At 40.1% G+C, this 15,793-nt stretch overlaps 1 protein-coding gene across 1 annotated transcript; it reads right to left on the bottom strand.

The window, feature by feature from the left end:
• Window positions 1–18: 18 nt before the first annotated feature.
• LOC124112846 (nucleolar protein 9-like) lies at window positions 19–15,686 on the bottom strand. The gene is made up of 11 exons (XM_046473004.2): window positions 15,470–15,686; window positions 10,928–11,362; window positions 10,031–10,129; window positions 8,466–8,640; window positions 7,107–7,299; window positions 6,089–6,217; window positions 5,277–5,405; window positions 3,490–3,735; window positions 1,913–2,177; window positions 1,223–1,437; window positions 19–301 (listed from the first exon to the last, which is right to left on the bottom strand). The coding sequence occupies exons 1-11, from the start codon at window positions 15,594–15,596 to the stop codon at window positions 92–94; spliced, it is 2,223 nt and encodes a 740-aa protein (XP_046328960.2). The 5' UTR covers window positions 15,597–15,686; the 3' UTR covers window positions 19–91.
• Between the last annotated feature and the right edge of the window lie 107 nt (window positions 15,687–15,793).

The following is a 15,793-nucleotide window of genomic DNA, read 5'->3' as shown; positions in this document are numbered from 1 at the left end:
TGTACTGTATCATCTTGCTGAGCAGACATATACAATATTTATTGACCTGTACATATATTATTTACAAACAATTCTTAGGGTCTCTATAATTTCACTTATTTATCCCCTTTTGTTTTTTAACCTTCTTGGATACAACATTCTCAGCGTGCCCAGTTTTCTCTCCAGATTTGTGTTTATGTTTCTTCTTCTTCTTCTCTGGTTCTTCCTCTGGTTCTTCCTCTGGTTCTTCCTCTGTTTCGTCTAGGCCATGTTTTCTCACCAGAGTGTCAAGAAGATTCAACGCATCCTCGTCGTCAGAGTCCTGGAACAATAAGCTCAAAGTTACGTTTGAGGAACAGCAGTCCAGGGACACACAATGTCTACTGATGATTAAAATTGAAGTCATGTGATCCTGGAAGTCATGTGATCCTGTGTTTGTCATACCCTGACATTGATGATCGTTGCTCATGATATCAACCACTGGTTTACAGTCTTTTCGTGACATACAGTCAAGTCAGGTTAATCTTGCATAAGATTATGTCGGATTAATGAGTATGTTGGATAAACGCAATTAAGTAGTAACAACGTTCGTGATCGAAAATTGGACAACTACATGACAGATAATGATACAAACACATAATAAAAAAATATAAATGAAATATTCATATTGTTATGTTACATTGTTAGCGGAATATGTTTTCTAATCATGCAACCTCTAAAGCTCAACACTAAACAACTGTTACGGACTGTATGACTGTATGACACGGGCTGTGTACTCGCGGGCAGATGACCCTGGAGTACGCTGATCACTGTATCGGATTAACGAGACTGATTATTTAGTGATTTCGGTAATTCGTTGCAAATTAGGTGTGTCGGAGTCGGAGTGCAAGTTTACGGATTAACAGATTTAATCAGTTCCCATTTTAGTGTCGGATTAACGAGTGTTGGATTACCAAGACTTGACTGTAGATTGATAGTAATAACAAACCGGCTGCCATGTAAAAAATTATTCACTGATGCACATACCTACATTTGTACAACAAAAAATACCTGATTGTCTGCATAGGTCAGCAATGCATCATAAGCAGAAAATTCTGATTCATTTCTTCAATAACCAACACGGCATGACCCAGTAAATGTTATCAATATCGGTAACATTTGTACAAGTTAAGGGTGCAACGTTTAGGGTGTCTGTATGATATCAGGTGAGTTTAGTTCAGGAGACCTGTGGGTTGTCTTGTACCTCTCGTTTTGTGACCGTCTGCTCCTCATCATCTGGAGACCATTTATTTCGGGACTTGTCAGCTTGCTTTTTGTTTTGTTTACTTTTATCTGCCATCTTGTTGGTCCAGTCCTTCTTGTCAGTTTGGAATAATTTGGGTGGATCTCTGGTCTGGCTCAACATCTTGTTCCATGGTTCGGACTTGTCTGGTCTGGGCTTCTTGGGGAATGCAGGACCTAGGGAACAGAAACACTGCTCATGTACAGTTACAGGTCAATCTCACTAAGATCTTTTACTCTTAATGCTGAGTATGAAAATTGTCAGAATCAATACCAGTTCAGCATGAACTGATAAACTGACTTCACTGATCTGCAATTACTGACTGGAGACGAATCATTTAGTGGCATTTTAGATGCTTTAGTATCGATGAAGAGTTGAAGCAACAAGCACTTGTTAGATAAATGTACTAGCACCTTTACCGATATCTTGGTTGATTAACACCACACATTCCTGCTATATGATGGCGATCTGTAAATAATCAGGCAATCCTGGACCAGACAATCCTGTGATTGACATAAGCATCGACCCATGCAATTGGGATACGATGACATGCATCGACCAAGTCCTGTGGGTAACCGGGTCATACTTAGTACCCACTCGACACGAGTTACCCATCCCATATTAGAAACCAATTGAAAATATTAAGTGTACCGGAATCGTCAAAGAAGTCTTTGAAGAGTTTTCTCTTCTTTGCCGTGACTCCCTGCTGCGACATCCACAGCTTGCGATGAGTCTTGAACTGAGGTATGGCAAGGTTCCGGTGGACGAAATGTCCGAACTTATTACTGTGGAGTCTATCTTCATGTCTGGAGAGCTCTTCCGCAATCACAACCTTCTGTTGTGCAGAGCAGCTCTTCCACATGGACTCCAGGGTTCTGCTTCCATTCCGGTCACAACTGATGTCAAGGAACAGACCCTGTCGGGAGATAGAGTAACCATGGTTACATTGCCAGAGTTCAACAGACATTTAAAAAATCACTACCAATCTCATTAAGATCAGATCTAAGGACATCCCATTATGGGTAACGTCAGAATGACCTTTCGCGAACTTTGACCAACCACAAAAACGACTAACAAGAAGTCAACATCAGCCTATTAGAAAGCAGCTTTCTCGAGCTTTACGGCACTTGTTTCAACCTGGCAATTTCCATTTCTGACTACTCTTGAAAAATATGTTGACACAGTTCTCTATTAAAATTTTGAAAACTGAACAAACGAACATTCCGGAATGTCTAATATATGGTTGCGTTGTATGGCAGTGCTTTCCATGTACTTTGCAAAGCCTCCTCCATTCAAATGTTTATCCCCCGGAAGCGAGAGATAGAGGATACTTATGACGTAACCAGTCGTACGGGCCGTAACTGTCATTCAGAATACCCCATGTTAACGTTTTTGAGGTTGTACGATTTGAAAACATATACCGATTGTCACTTTCATGATCTGGTAAACGAGGCTTTGATTGGTTGGATGAAAGGTCGTTCTGACGTGACCCGTAATGGGATGTCCTCAGATCTTTGTGTCGGATAGCGAGTACTAAGATCTGATTTTAATGAGATTGGAATCACTACTATTGTCAATGACCAGAGAGAGCTTCACACAACATTGCTATTCATGAACATATGCCTTACTGACATGCTGAGCTCAAGGTGTGGTGATATGAGTTTAATGTTATTTTCCCAGATTGCATGTATTGCACTTATTTATAGCTTTAGTTTGTTTTGATTGTTTTGGGGGCATGGGTGGCCCAGTCGTCTAAGGCGCCACGATTGGCTGTGCAGAGTTGCGTCCCTTGGGCATGCCAGAAACCAATGATTGTGGGTTCGAATCCCGGTTTGCCCCGATTATGTTTCTAGGTTTGTCAGCACCATACCCGTGCTCGTGGGTTTCACCGAAGTGGTAAACGTCTGAGACCTGCATCACTTCGGGCTTTCTTCCCACATTAAGCTGACACGCCGTGATTTAACTGGAAAACTGTTAAAAGCGGCGTTAAACCAAACTCACTCACTCGCTCACTCAGATTGTTTGTTTTTTAATGCCGCTCTCAGCAATATTCCATCTATATGACGTCGGTCTGTAAATAATCGTGTCTGGACCAGACAATCCAGTGATTGACGTTATGAGCACAACGACAAACAAAACTTCAGAGACAGTTCAGAAAGCATTCATTGTTTTTATCCACAACAGAATTAGAACAATATATTCAAGATTCCCCATATTAAGTCACAAACCTTAAACTTCTGCAGCAGCAAATCTCTCATCTTCTCTCCAACAGTTTCACTCTCCCAAAACACGTCGATGACATGACTGCCACACCGATCACATGCCACCAACTTCAGCTCAGCTGGTTTCAGCTCCAACAAACTGCTCACAACCAGTTTGGACTTGCCAAACCTAAGCAGATTCTGCATGAGGACAGAGCCGTGATAGTTGATGGTGGTGAGCTGTTGGGGGGTGGCTGCCGAGAGGGAGGTTTTCTGAAGCAACATTGTTATCAAGTGTCAAAAAGTTGGTTAATGAAATCAAACATTCGTAGATTGTTCAGGACAATTATTGTTGCAAATATCTCATTTTCCTTCCAGAAACACATTGTTACCTGAGGATTAATTAACTCACTCTGTGGTTGAAAGTGAGGTGAGGTGAGGTGAAATGGGGTTTAACGTCGCGTCCAAGATTATTGCACTTGTATGTGTGTGTGTGTGTGTGTGGTTGCTAGTACTAGTCTGGACTGATGCCGATTTATAGTGCTAGCTCACTGAGATACCATGCCGCAGTTTAACATGAATACCCCACTCAGACACAGTATACTGACTGAGCCGACCAGTCCTTGTTTTAGCCCCTTAATGCCGAGCGCCAGACAAGGTAACAACAAGTACCATCTTTTGACGTCTTTTGGTATGACGCAGCTGGGGATCGAACCCTTGACCTTCCTTTCTCCGGGCGGACGCTCTACCATTAGACCACGGAGGGGGTCTGTGGTTGATAGTTTGAACAAAGGTCTATGCTGTGGGGTCACAATGTCACACCATCAGCTTTCAGATCCTCATTCTAATCAGCTTTATAGACAAGTTTTGGGTACTGGGAACCATCCTCATCCCATAACAGCGATCGGGTAATTTGGAAGTCCTTGATAAAAGTTAATTCAAAGGACAAGGTACAATAAGGACAAGGTACGATAAGGACAAGGTACGATAAGGACAAGGTACGATAAGGACACTTTTTGGCCCACAGGATCTACATAATTTAAGAACTAAGCAAATCTTTTGGAAATTGTTATGAAAAATCGAGTTTGATCATTTCAATACATGCTTGTTTAGCACTTACAACAATACTAAATGCATATGAAAGGCTCAAATGTGTCTAAAAGGCTGATTTTAGTAGTTTTCAGTAAAATTTTGAAAATACTTGAACATGAGGAAGTTGTTGACACACACTGGTTAACTTAGACGCAGAAAATGACAGCTAGATTTTCTCTTGAAATTGAAATCAACATTTTTCACTCATTTTGAGCCATTTTTGTCTAGCTGGAAATGCCCAAAGAAAAAACCTTGGAAGTACATGAGTGAGTGAGTTGGGTTGAATGCAGCTTTTAACAGTATTCAAGTTATATCAAAGCTTGTCAGCTTAATGTGGGAGGAAACAGCTTCATGTGGGAGGAAAGCCCGAAGTGATGCAGGTCTCGGATGTTTACCACTTCCATGAAACCTACAAGCACAGGTATAATGCTGACAACCTAGAAACATAATTGTGGTGAAACGGGATTCGAACCCACAATCATAGGTTTCTGGGGTGCTTAAGGGACGCAACTCTGCACAGCGAATCGTGGCGCCTTAGACAACTGAGCCACCCATGCCCCCTTGGTTGATGCATGTCATCGTATCCCAATTGCGTGGGTCGATGCTTATGTCAATCACTAGATTGTCTGGTTCCGACTCGATTATATACAGACCACCGTCGTATAGCTGGAATATTACTGAGCGCGGTGTTAAACAACAAACAAACAAACAAACAAACAAACCTCTGCCTGGTCATTGTCAGACTCCTCTGTTTTATAAAACACCTCGTACGTTGACAGAGACAGAAGCAGGGGAGCCAGGGCGGTATGTCGGCTGTCAGGGGCATCACAGTGGAAGGCCTCCATCAACCTCTGGTTCAACACAAGGCAAGAATGAGCTCCACAACTAAGAACACTATTACCCAAAACACAAGAGCATTTACCGGTCAAACCCCGTCATCTCAAACCTTGATGTGTTGAATTCCCAGTTATCATGATTTCAGTATATAGTCCCAAGATTTAAAAAAAGTTAAATCCTACCCTTGTCTGAGAACAAGTTCCATATTACAAAACGTTTTACGCACTCTATGTCACAAATATTGTAAAACAAATGGTTGTGTGTGCTGCCATCTGATTGGTTGACAAATATTTTAAATTCAAAACCAGGAAATCACTTCATCATGACTCATGGCAATGTTTGGAGAGAGTCACATCCAATGTGTGATTAATGTAACTGAAACAATCTGTGATGGTAAATTCTACCTTGACATTGAAGAATGCTTGATTCTGATTGGTTAAAATGAGGTATCAAATTTCCACTTGACACCACTAAGTTTAACTTAAGCCTTTTCACACAAACAATGTGGACAAGTATACACTGATAACCTACATATCAATCCATAAAAACATGGCTGCCAATAACCCGTCAGAACTGTATACTTTCAATATAGAAACATAATTGGATGTTTTTGGTGACGATATTGACTTCCTAGACCTGAACCCTGACTGGTTCAAAGATGAGATGACAACACTCAAAGGGCTACTAATCGACTTACCCTGACAAATTTATCTTGTCGTGTGTGATTTCTCTCACAGCCTGATGCAAGCTTGGACAGGAGCCCAACATGGTGTATTGCCAGGATGTCTTCCACATATTGCGTCAGCTCGTCAAAGATCTCCTCAAACTGGAATAACCAGGGACAAAACTCACATTATATTTAAGAAATAAAGGACTATCGTATAATAAAACACTGCACGAGGAATAAACCATGAGGGGCGTATTGTATGATAAACAATGACCACGAGTTGTTTATTTCTTTCCTGAGATATAAACATTATGTACAAGTCCAGTTTACGAACAGGTGGATTAAATTTTGTAATTCCCACATATTCTCACAATCTTTACATTGATTATCTGTACCTTTTCTCCTAATACCCATTGTCATATCTTTCCCACTCTTGGATGCGATCATTCAGCCATCTGCGTAGCCCAGCTACATCTATGGGGAACAACTTACTAGACACTTCCCTCTCAAAGATAACGTTGTCCAATATATGACGTCATCATGTTGCGAGCTGATATTCAATTTCCAGAAATGACGTCATGATAGAACAACGTTTTATCGTGAAATTAACCAGGCATTGTTTATCATTGTTCTTTGCGATTTATCGTGTAGCTTTTATTTCACAATATACCACTCAACACTGAACACTGAGATGTAAGAGGCGACTAACTGGATCAGGTGGTCAGGCTCGCTGACTTGGTTGATGCATGTCATCATTTCCCAATTGTGTGGATTGATGCTCATGATGTCAATCACTTATTATTTACAGACAGCCGTCATAAAGCTGGAATATTGTTGAATGTGGAATTAAACAACAAACAAACAAACCTCTGAGATAACCCATACTGTTATGAAACTCAGAAACAAAACAACTTTTGGAAATGTTTGTTTTTTAACAGTGGAATATATCGAACACTGAAATTCAAAAACTATGTCTGTTATTCAGACAAACATGAAATATGAAATATGAAATAAAATATAAAATAAAATAAGTATAAAGTCACATTACCAGTTCTTTGTCTGTGACCCGGTCAATCAGTGTCTGCAGAATGTAGTTGGCTGCTCTGTCAACAGCATAGTTGAGTAGTCTCCCCTTGAATATGGCCTTGAACACCTTGCTCTGACCTTCGTCCCCAAGACTCACAGCCACAATCTGTTGTACCAAGTAGGACCCCACTTCATTCCGCACTAACACAGGTAACCTAAGGAGTACACGGCCAATCTTAAAATTATTGATTGAAATACTTTTGTTACAATATTTGCTATCATTTTATTTGAGGAGATTGTTTTTTTACATCTTCCTGAGGCAAGGTAGTCAACTTGACTATAAAAGTCCAGTTTCCACTCTTGCTGAACTAGGATGGAATTTGTATTTTGCCTGTACTAACGAGTCTGTGCATAGTCCAATCAAAATCGTATAATGAAATCAACATTGGGTTCATAAACAACTTGGCGACTGCCATGCAGATTTCAGTCAATTGCAGGATTTGCAGAGCATGTGTACTGTCAACTGGCCATCAACAGATATTTTCCAAATTTTTTCATTTTTATAATCAAGGCACTGAAGTGATTTGATGCACTTTATGAGATAAGACCCATTAATTACAATTAAGACCTTGACTATCGATCAAATTGGCTTGACTCGACACTGTCATTTTGTTTGAAGCAAATGCAAGTGTTGTGAGAGGTAAGTTATTTTTATGGTAAACACTCCACTCAAAACATCTTTCAAACCCTCAATACCTCTACAGCAACTGAGATGAAAAGCAATGTTATGAAATAACATGGTCTACAAGAAGCAGGTGTTGCACTCTTGAGGTAGTACAAAATGAAAACCAATATTTTATTAATATTAATTAATGTTTTCTCAGCCCCACTCAAAACTCTGAAGCTGATCATGGGAGTGTGAAACACACACAAAACATGAATGACCTAAGCATTTATTGCCAGACTGAGCTAGATGACTTAACTTCAGACGAGACAGAAAACTAAGACAAGTCAATCTTGGTCCATTTAAGAAAGTGAGTGAGTGAGTTGGGTTTAACGCCGCTTTTAACAGTATTCCAGTTATATCACGGTGTGTCAGCTTAATGTGGGAGGAAAGCCCAAAGTGATGCAGGTCTCAGATGTTTACCACTTTGGTGAAACCCACAAGCACGGGTATGGTGCTGACAAACCTAGAAACATAATCGGGGCGAACTGGGAATCGAACCCACAATCATAGGTTTCTGACGTGTCCAAGGGACGCAACTCTGCACAGCGAATCGCAGCGCCTTAGAGGACTGGGCCACCCGTGCCCCCCATTTAAGAAAGATTTTGACAAGAAAACCTATTCTTAAAAATATGTGATTCTAGATTTCTGCCTTACATGACTTCAGTGTCCTCTCCTTCCTTCCCACTTTCTTCCTCCTCTTTTGGCTGGGTCAGCCCACTCTTCTTCAGAATCCTCTTGACATATTTGCGACAGGACTCAGGGTCTCGCTGCTTTAAAATGAGCAGGATGGTCTGGAACACAGGACTAGAACTGGCATCCATCAGGTGACCTGAAATATATTGTTCCGAGGTGTTGAACAATCTTGTTGAAATCAGATCGCTGATACCTTTTGCACGAAAGTCTGACAACCCCTCCTCAGAAGGTCGCATCAGTGTTGAAGCTTCTAAACCCTCGGGACAAAGAGGTAAAGCATTTAGAGCAGCATATCTGATTTGTATATCTGAAATGAACTTAAACAGCAAGTACGGAAAGTAAATAAAAAAGGCTGTCATTATATCATGGATATTATATAGACTGTCATTTGTGATCGCTATGAAGGGTTGTCAGATGTTCATGCTGAGAGGAATAAAGGATGAGGAAACAATCTGACTTTGATCATGTTGATGAGAGATGTCTAATACATTCATATTTAGGTCATATATAAGGTATACCTCATGGGCTGATACAGCTTTTATGAAAAGGGGGGGTGCACAATTAAGATCTATTTATTGTCTTTGGTGGTAATTTATACAGAAATAAATTCCCCTATGTACCTAGAAACCTTTTGTATCTGAATATATCCATTATTGCTGGGACAAGTCAAATTTACTACCCAGGTACCCATACCCCTATTACCCGACCCTACCTGGGTACTCGCTGTTGGTGTCAAGAGATAGGTACAAAATGTCCGATTGGTGATAGTTTGACAGTAGCCCTGGCAGAATGTTTTTAGATACAGGTATAAAACGATGTGGTCATGCATACACTGAAGTTGACTGAAGTTTTAGCTTTGTTCAAACATATTTAAGTCAGAAGGAACGTGTTCATTGTCATGAAGAAATGCGAAACATTAGAGACTAAAATTGTCTTGTAGTCATATAGTGTAGTTATATAGTGAATATTTGTCATGAAACAATATATCATGTGACTAACCACGGGTCCGGGTAGTCCTATGGGTACCCGGGTCCTACTCAGTACCAACCCGACCCAGGTACCCGAGTTACCCATCCCAGCCCTAATATCCATCAACATGACCGTTTTCCTTTTTACAGAAACGGCTCCATGTGAAAACTAAGCCAGTCCACACACATCTGTTGCAGTTATTCCTATAATCATATATATAGATAGATAGATGGATGGATGGATGGATGGATGGATGGATGGATGGATGGACGGACGGACGGACGGACGGACGGACGGACGGACGGACGGACGGACAGACAGATAGATAGATATGAGGGAGGGAAGGACGGAAGGAAGTTTTATGACTCTTGTAACAATATTCTAGTAATATCACAAGCAGGACACCAGAAATAGGGTTCACACGTTGTACCCATTTGGGGAGTTGAACCCAGGCTTTCAGCATGATGAGTGAACACCTTTACCACTAGGCTACCATACCACTCTGATCATGCCTACAATAAGCAGGTACAGTGAAAACAGAAGCTTGTATATCTTACCTGAATAGTCACAAAGCGAGAACACTTTCTTGACAATCTTCTTAAACCATGGGCCATATTCTTCAGGGGGATTGTTTTTCTTTGGCCACACTTTTTCATCTGTTGCGTCGATAAGAAGTTGGGATTAGAATTACGATATAAACATTATAAAACGTCCTTTAGAGTTAATTCATGTTAAGTTTTAAGTTTTTAACTTAGATTAAGAAACATGCACAATCTCATTAAAATCAGATCTTAGTTCTCGCTACAGCTAAACAAAGATTTGAAGACATCCCATTACGGGTCACGTCAGACCGACCTTGCGCGAACTCTGACGGACCAAGGAATGACCAATCAGAAGGCAGCTTTCTTGTGCTTTACAACACTAATTTCAAATTGGCGACTACGCTTCGAAACATATTTTGACAAATTCTCGATTACAAATTTGAAACCTGAACAAAAGAACACACTGGAATGGCTAATAGATGGTCTAGATTGTATGGATTCAGTCGTTAAACCCGTAACTATCATTCGGAGTTAAAGTTTTCGAGGTTGCATGATTAGAAACCACATTCCGACTGTCACTTTCATAATCTGGTAAGCGATGCTCTGATAGGTCGGATGATAGGTCATTCTGACGTGACCCGTAATGGGATGTCCTCAGATCTTTGTTTAGCGGTAGCGAGAACTGAGGTCTGATTTTAATGAGATTGGAAATTTGCATGGATAGCAGAATAAGGGACTTAACCCTTCTTCAGAAGGAAACCAAACAGCCTCGCTTACTACCAGTGTGTATGCATCATGACTGTCTTGGCTACTTTTTGCCAAATCCTCTTTATTGTGGGATAGTATTGCTGTAGAAGAGATATTGGTTACATCAGTGATACATTTAAGAAATTTCATTAACCATACACACACCTTTTGCCTGAGCTTGAGACATCCGACTTCTGATGATATCCGTCGAGACGTCCACACCTCCCAACACTTCTAGCAACACTCGTAAAATATGGCTGGCATAGGTATCAGTCAGCATTGTCTCAAGGTTCTCACTTGAATATTCACAAAACTCCAACAACAAGTCCTTAACCGATTTCTCCTCATTAATGTCAGAGTTGTCTCCCCCTTGTTGGATACATTTTGGAGACAGAGCAATAATATTCTGAAACACATGGCTGGCAAACCTATCTGTTGACACGGTGCCCCAGTCCTCGCTGAATGCCAACAGTAGCTGTGTGATGTGGTGTGGTTGAGCATTCTCTAAAAATCGCTCAATAAACCGACTGACTGTTTGATTCTGGGACACTTTAATGGCTTCAGATTCCATTTGAGTGAAGACATTGTTGAGGAACAGATCTGTAATATATGACAGCATTCTTAAATCCTGTTTGCATATACAAAGGTTTGAATGACCATATGCTTAATGCCACTATGTAAGATAGCTATGCGATAAATCGAAAAGAACAATGAAGAATGAAGTGTGGTTTATCTCACGATAAAACATTGTTCTATGATGATGACATTTCTGGAGATTCGAACATGCAAACTTGAAGACGTCGTTATTGTTTAGACGAGAGTGTCTTGTGAGTTGTTCCCCATAGATGCTGCTGAGCAGATAGATGCAATGACCGAATAACTGCATCCAAAAGCAAGAGAGATATGACTTTCGGTATTGGGAGAAAAGGTACAGGTAATCGAAGTGAGGATTGTGACAATGTGCAGGATATATCGACCTATGTTTAAAATGGACTTGTCCGACAGTACCGAGGTGGGATTCTATTGAGGGAGTCATCATTATTATAATACGGTAAACATTTTTAAAGCTTGTACAAGAGGCTGTACATAATGTTGATATCTCAAAAAGAAATAAACGACTCGTGGTCGTTGTAACTTGTTTATGGTACAATAAAACACTACAGGGAGAATAAACCATGCTGTGCCCCTCTTGGTTTACTCTCCCTGACGTGTTTTATTATACGATAAACAACGACCACAAGTCATTTATTTCTTAACTAAGTAATACTCTAGCCACAGCTATGGGCTTGTGTGTAACACAAAAATTAGTAGGTACAACACATATTTGGTCACAAACAATGTCATAGTACTGTTCCTAAAGATTAGAAGCTACAAGATCTATATATATCACATCTAATTTTAGTCACCTTGTGAGTAGTGCACTTTAAGGGGAGCCCTTATTTTTTTAATTTCAAAAAGCGCTGCATGGAGGATCAAACTCCCATAGCTAGCTTGAAGCTAAGCTAGGTTAATGAGTTAATCTACTAAGCCAACTCTTTACCATGGGACCTCGGGCGCTCTCACAAATAATTTGCGCTTTACCAAGTGATCACTACCTGATTGTTTACCTTTATGCGCATGCACAATTGCCTTTTTCTCTGCGAAACTCAAATTACATTGGATCAATGTATTTAAAGAGACAGCTAACCCATATCCCACAACTAACCCTAAGTATCATAAAAGGGTACAGGGTGGTTGGGTAGCCTAGTGGTTAAAGCGTTCGCTCGTCACGCCCAAGACCCAGGTTCTATTCCCAACATGGATACAATGTGTGAAGCCCCTTTCTGGTATTCCCCGCCATGATATTGCTGGAATATTGCTAAAAGCAGCGTAAAACCAAATTCACTCACTCACTCATAAAGGGGTACCTAAGACTAAGAATCTTAAAAAGGTGTTTCATTGGCAAGTGGTGCCCAACTCTAAGGATCGCAAAGGGGTGTTTGATCGGAAAGGCGTACCTTACCATAATGGTATCCCTAATGATCACAATGCATTCATTATTGAAAAGGGGATCCATGGGCTAATGAAATAGTTAGTGATGGCATGGAAATGCAGAATGGACTCATCCTAGGGCACCATTCTGTTTTGTGTTCCTGTCTTGGCTACATTTCGATATACAGAAACGTACCTGGGGTACCTAAGTTTTGAAGAGGCGAGAGTGAGTTTGTAGATACTTTTGTTATATTGGAATTGAATGATCCTTACTTTCCAGGTCTTCACTTACCCCAACAACCATGACAACAGTATTGGAATTGAATGATCTTTACTTTCCGTGTCTTCACTTACCCCAACAACCATGACAACAGTATTAGAATTGAATGATCCTTACTTTCCGTGTCTTCACTTACCCCAACAACCATGACAACAGTATTAGAATTGAATGATCCTTACTTTCCGTGTCTTCACTTACCCCAACAACAGTATTAGAATTGAATGATCCTTACTTTCCGTGTCTTCACTTACCCCAACAAGATCCTTACTTTCCGTGTCTTCACTTACCCCAACAACCATGACAACAGTATTAGAATTGAATGATCCTTACTTTCCGTGTCTTCACTTACCTCAACAACAGTTTTAGAATTGAATGATCCTTACTTTCCGTGTCTTCACTCACCTCAACAACAGTATTAGAATTGAATGATCCTTACTTTCCGTGTCTTCACTTACCCCAACAACAGTATTAGAATTGAATGATCCTTACTTTCCGTGTCTTCACTCACCTCAACAACAGTATTAGAATTGAATGATCCTTACTTTCCGTGTCTTCACTCACCTCAACAACAGTTTTAGAATTGTAAGATCCTTACTTTCCGTGTCTTCACTTACCCCAACAACCATGACAACAGTATTAGAATTGAATGATTCTTACTTTCCGTGTCTTCACTTACCCCAACAACCATGACAACAGTATTAGAATTGAATGATCCTTACTTTCCGTGTCTTCACTTACCCCAACAACCATGACAACAGTATTAGAATTGAATGATCCTTACTTTCCGTGTCTTCACTTACCTCAACAACAGTTTTAGAATTGAATGATCCTTACTTTCCGTGTCTTCACTCACCTCAACAACAGTATTAGAATTGAATGATCCTTACTTTCCGTGTCTTCACTTACCCCAACAACCATGACAACAGTATTAGAATTGAATGATCCTTACTTTCCGTGTCTTCACTTACCTCAACAACAGTTTTAGAATTGAATGATCCTTACTTTCCGTGTCTTCACTCACCTCAACAACAGTTTTAGAATTGTAAGATCCTTACTTTCCGTGTCTTCACTTACCCCAACAACCATGACAACAGTATTAGAATTGAATGATCCTTACTTTCCGTGTCTTCACTTACCCCAACAACCATGACAACAGTATTAGAATTGAATGATCCTTACTTTCCGTGTCTTCACTTACCCCAACAACCATGACAACAGTATTAGAATTGAATGATCCTTACTTTCCGTGTCTTCACTTACCTCAACAACAGTTTTAGAATTGAATGATCCTTACTTTCCGTGTCTTCACTCACCTCAACAACAGTTTTAGAATTGTAAGATCCTTACTTTCCGTGTCTTCACTTACCCCAACAACAATGACAACAGTATTAGAATTGAAAGACAATAAGTAAAATCCATCTCTTTCACTTTCCTCAACAGTCTTTTTCTACATGGCATAATTTATGATTGGTTCATGTATGTGTCCAAGTGTTTGTTTTTTGCAGGTTCTGTTATCAATAAAGAGTTAAATTAAAATATGGTAGGTATTGGTATTTTCTTTGAAGGATCCATTGTGATTGTTATAAAGAAATAATCCAGAAAGTATGCAAGCTGAGAAGGACAAGAGGTTCATTTCATAGTGGTGGATGGTGGGTGGAGTTGATAGGATTTGCAAGTTCTAGACTGACTCGACACCTCGTCTTCGACTTCACCGTTAATTTTGTCTAAGAGTTGGAAGTGGTTACGAATTCACCTTCAGCCGTTGAAGCTCATGTGAGAAGTATCATCTGTGGATCTATATTGTAACCCCAAATCCCCAAAGTAAGGCATGTAAACCGAACAGTGACCATGCCCATTGTGATACTTCTGACCCCCAAAATTGACCACTCTTATTATCTATTTGTTTGAACAATGAACTAAATCATGGATTTGTAGATATGTTTGAGGCAGTGTATGAAAAAACTGCCTGCCTGCCCGTGGCTGGAAACGTTTTTTGTCAGGCTCCATGAATTTTTCCTCCACCTGCCCCACTGTCTGGGGCAGGTCTAATTTAAGACTACTTATGTTTTACTATAACTCCTTGTAGATTCACAAGTAATTGATTGCATTATATTAACTTATAAAGACGTAATTTATCTCTTATTTTTCGTGATATTTCAATATTTATAATGCATGAATGTGGGCAGGAAAGTAAAGATGGAAAGGCAACACTTATGGGTCACCTTCAGATCCTAAGAAGCAGGATAGTGATATTTAGCTAAATTTATTTGGTACATATGGGTCCGGTGTTTCAGTAACATCACTATCCTGCTTCAGGGGCCTGTGGGGTCACCTGCCCGATCGTCTTGTTGGGGTATAAAAATGTTTCAAACACTGGTTCGAGGAGTGTTGCAGTGAACCTAGATCGTTGTTGATTGGCTTGATGAAACATGCGTGTGACTGTCAACAAAACACACCTTTCTCTTCTCCATCGATATCTGTCAGCGTTTCAAATACTCTTCGGTAGTAATCTAAGGTGTGGTCATTGAGAAAGCCAAGCTTGTTCTTCCTTGTCTTATTTTCGTTCGGCTTCCTAGGATTCATTGTACATTGGTATCGAAAACTTAGAACAATAATTCACGGTCTAGACACTTAAACACTACACGTGCGGAGAAAAACCGGAAGTTTACAGCAAGATTGGTATTTGCAGATTCTTAGTGATACTTTCGTATAATCAAATGCATTTTCCTACTTATAGAAGTGGTATGTGATAAAAATCAATCAATGGTGTAGATGTGTGC

Source organism: Haliotis rufescens, unplaced genomic scaffold (assembly GCF_023055435.1).
Source record: "Haliotis rufescens isolate VD_foot unplaced genomic scaffold, xgHalRufe1.0.p SCAF_19, whole genome shotgun sequence".
Taxonomy (NCBI): Eukaryota; Metazoa; Mollusca; class Gastropoda; order Lepetellida; family Haliotidae; genus Haliotis; species Haliotis rufescens.
Note: the sequence above shows the minus strand (reverse complement) of the source record. Positions and strands in the feature narration are given on the sequence as shown.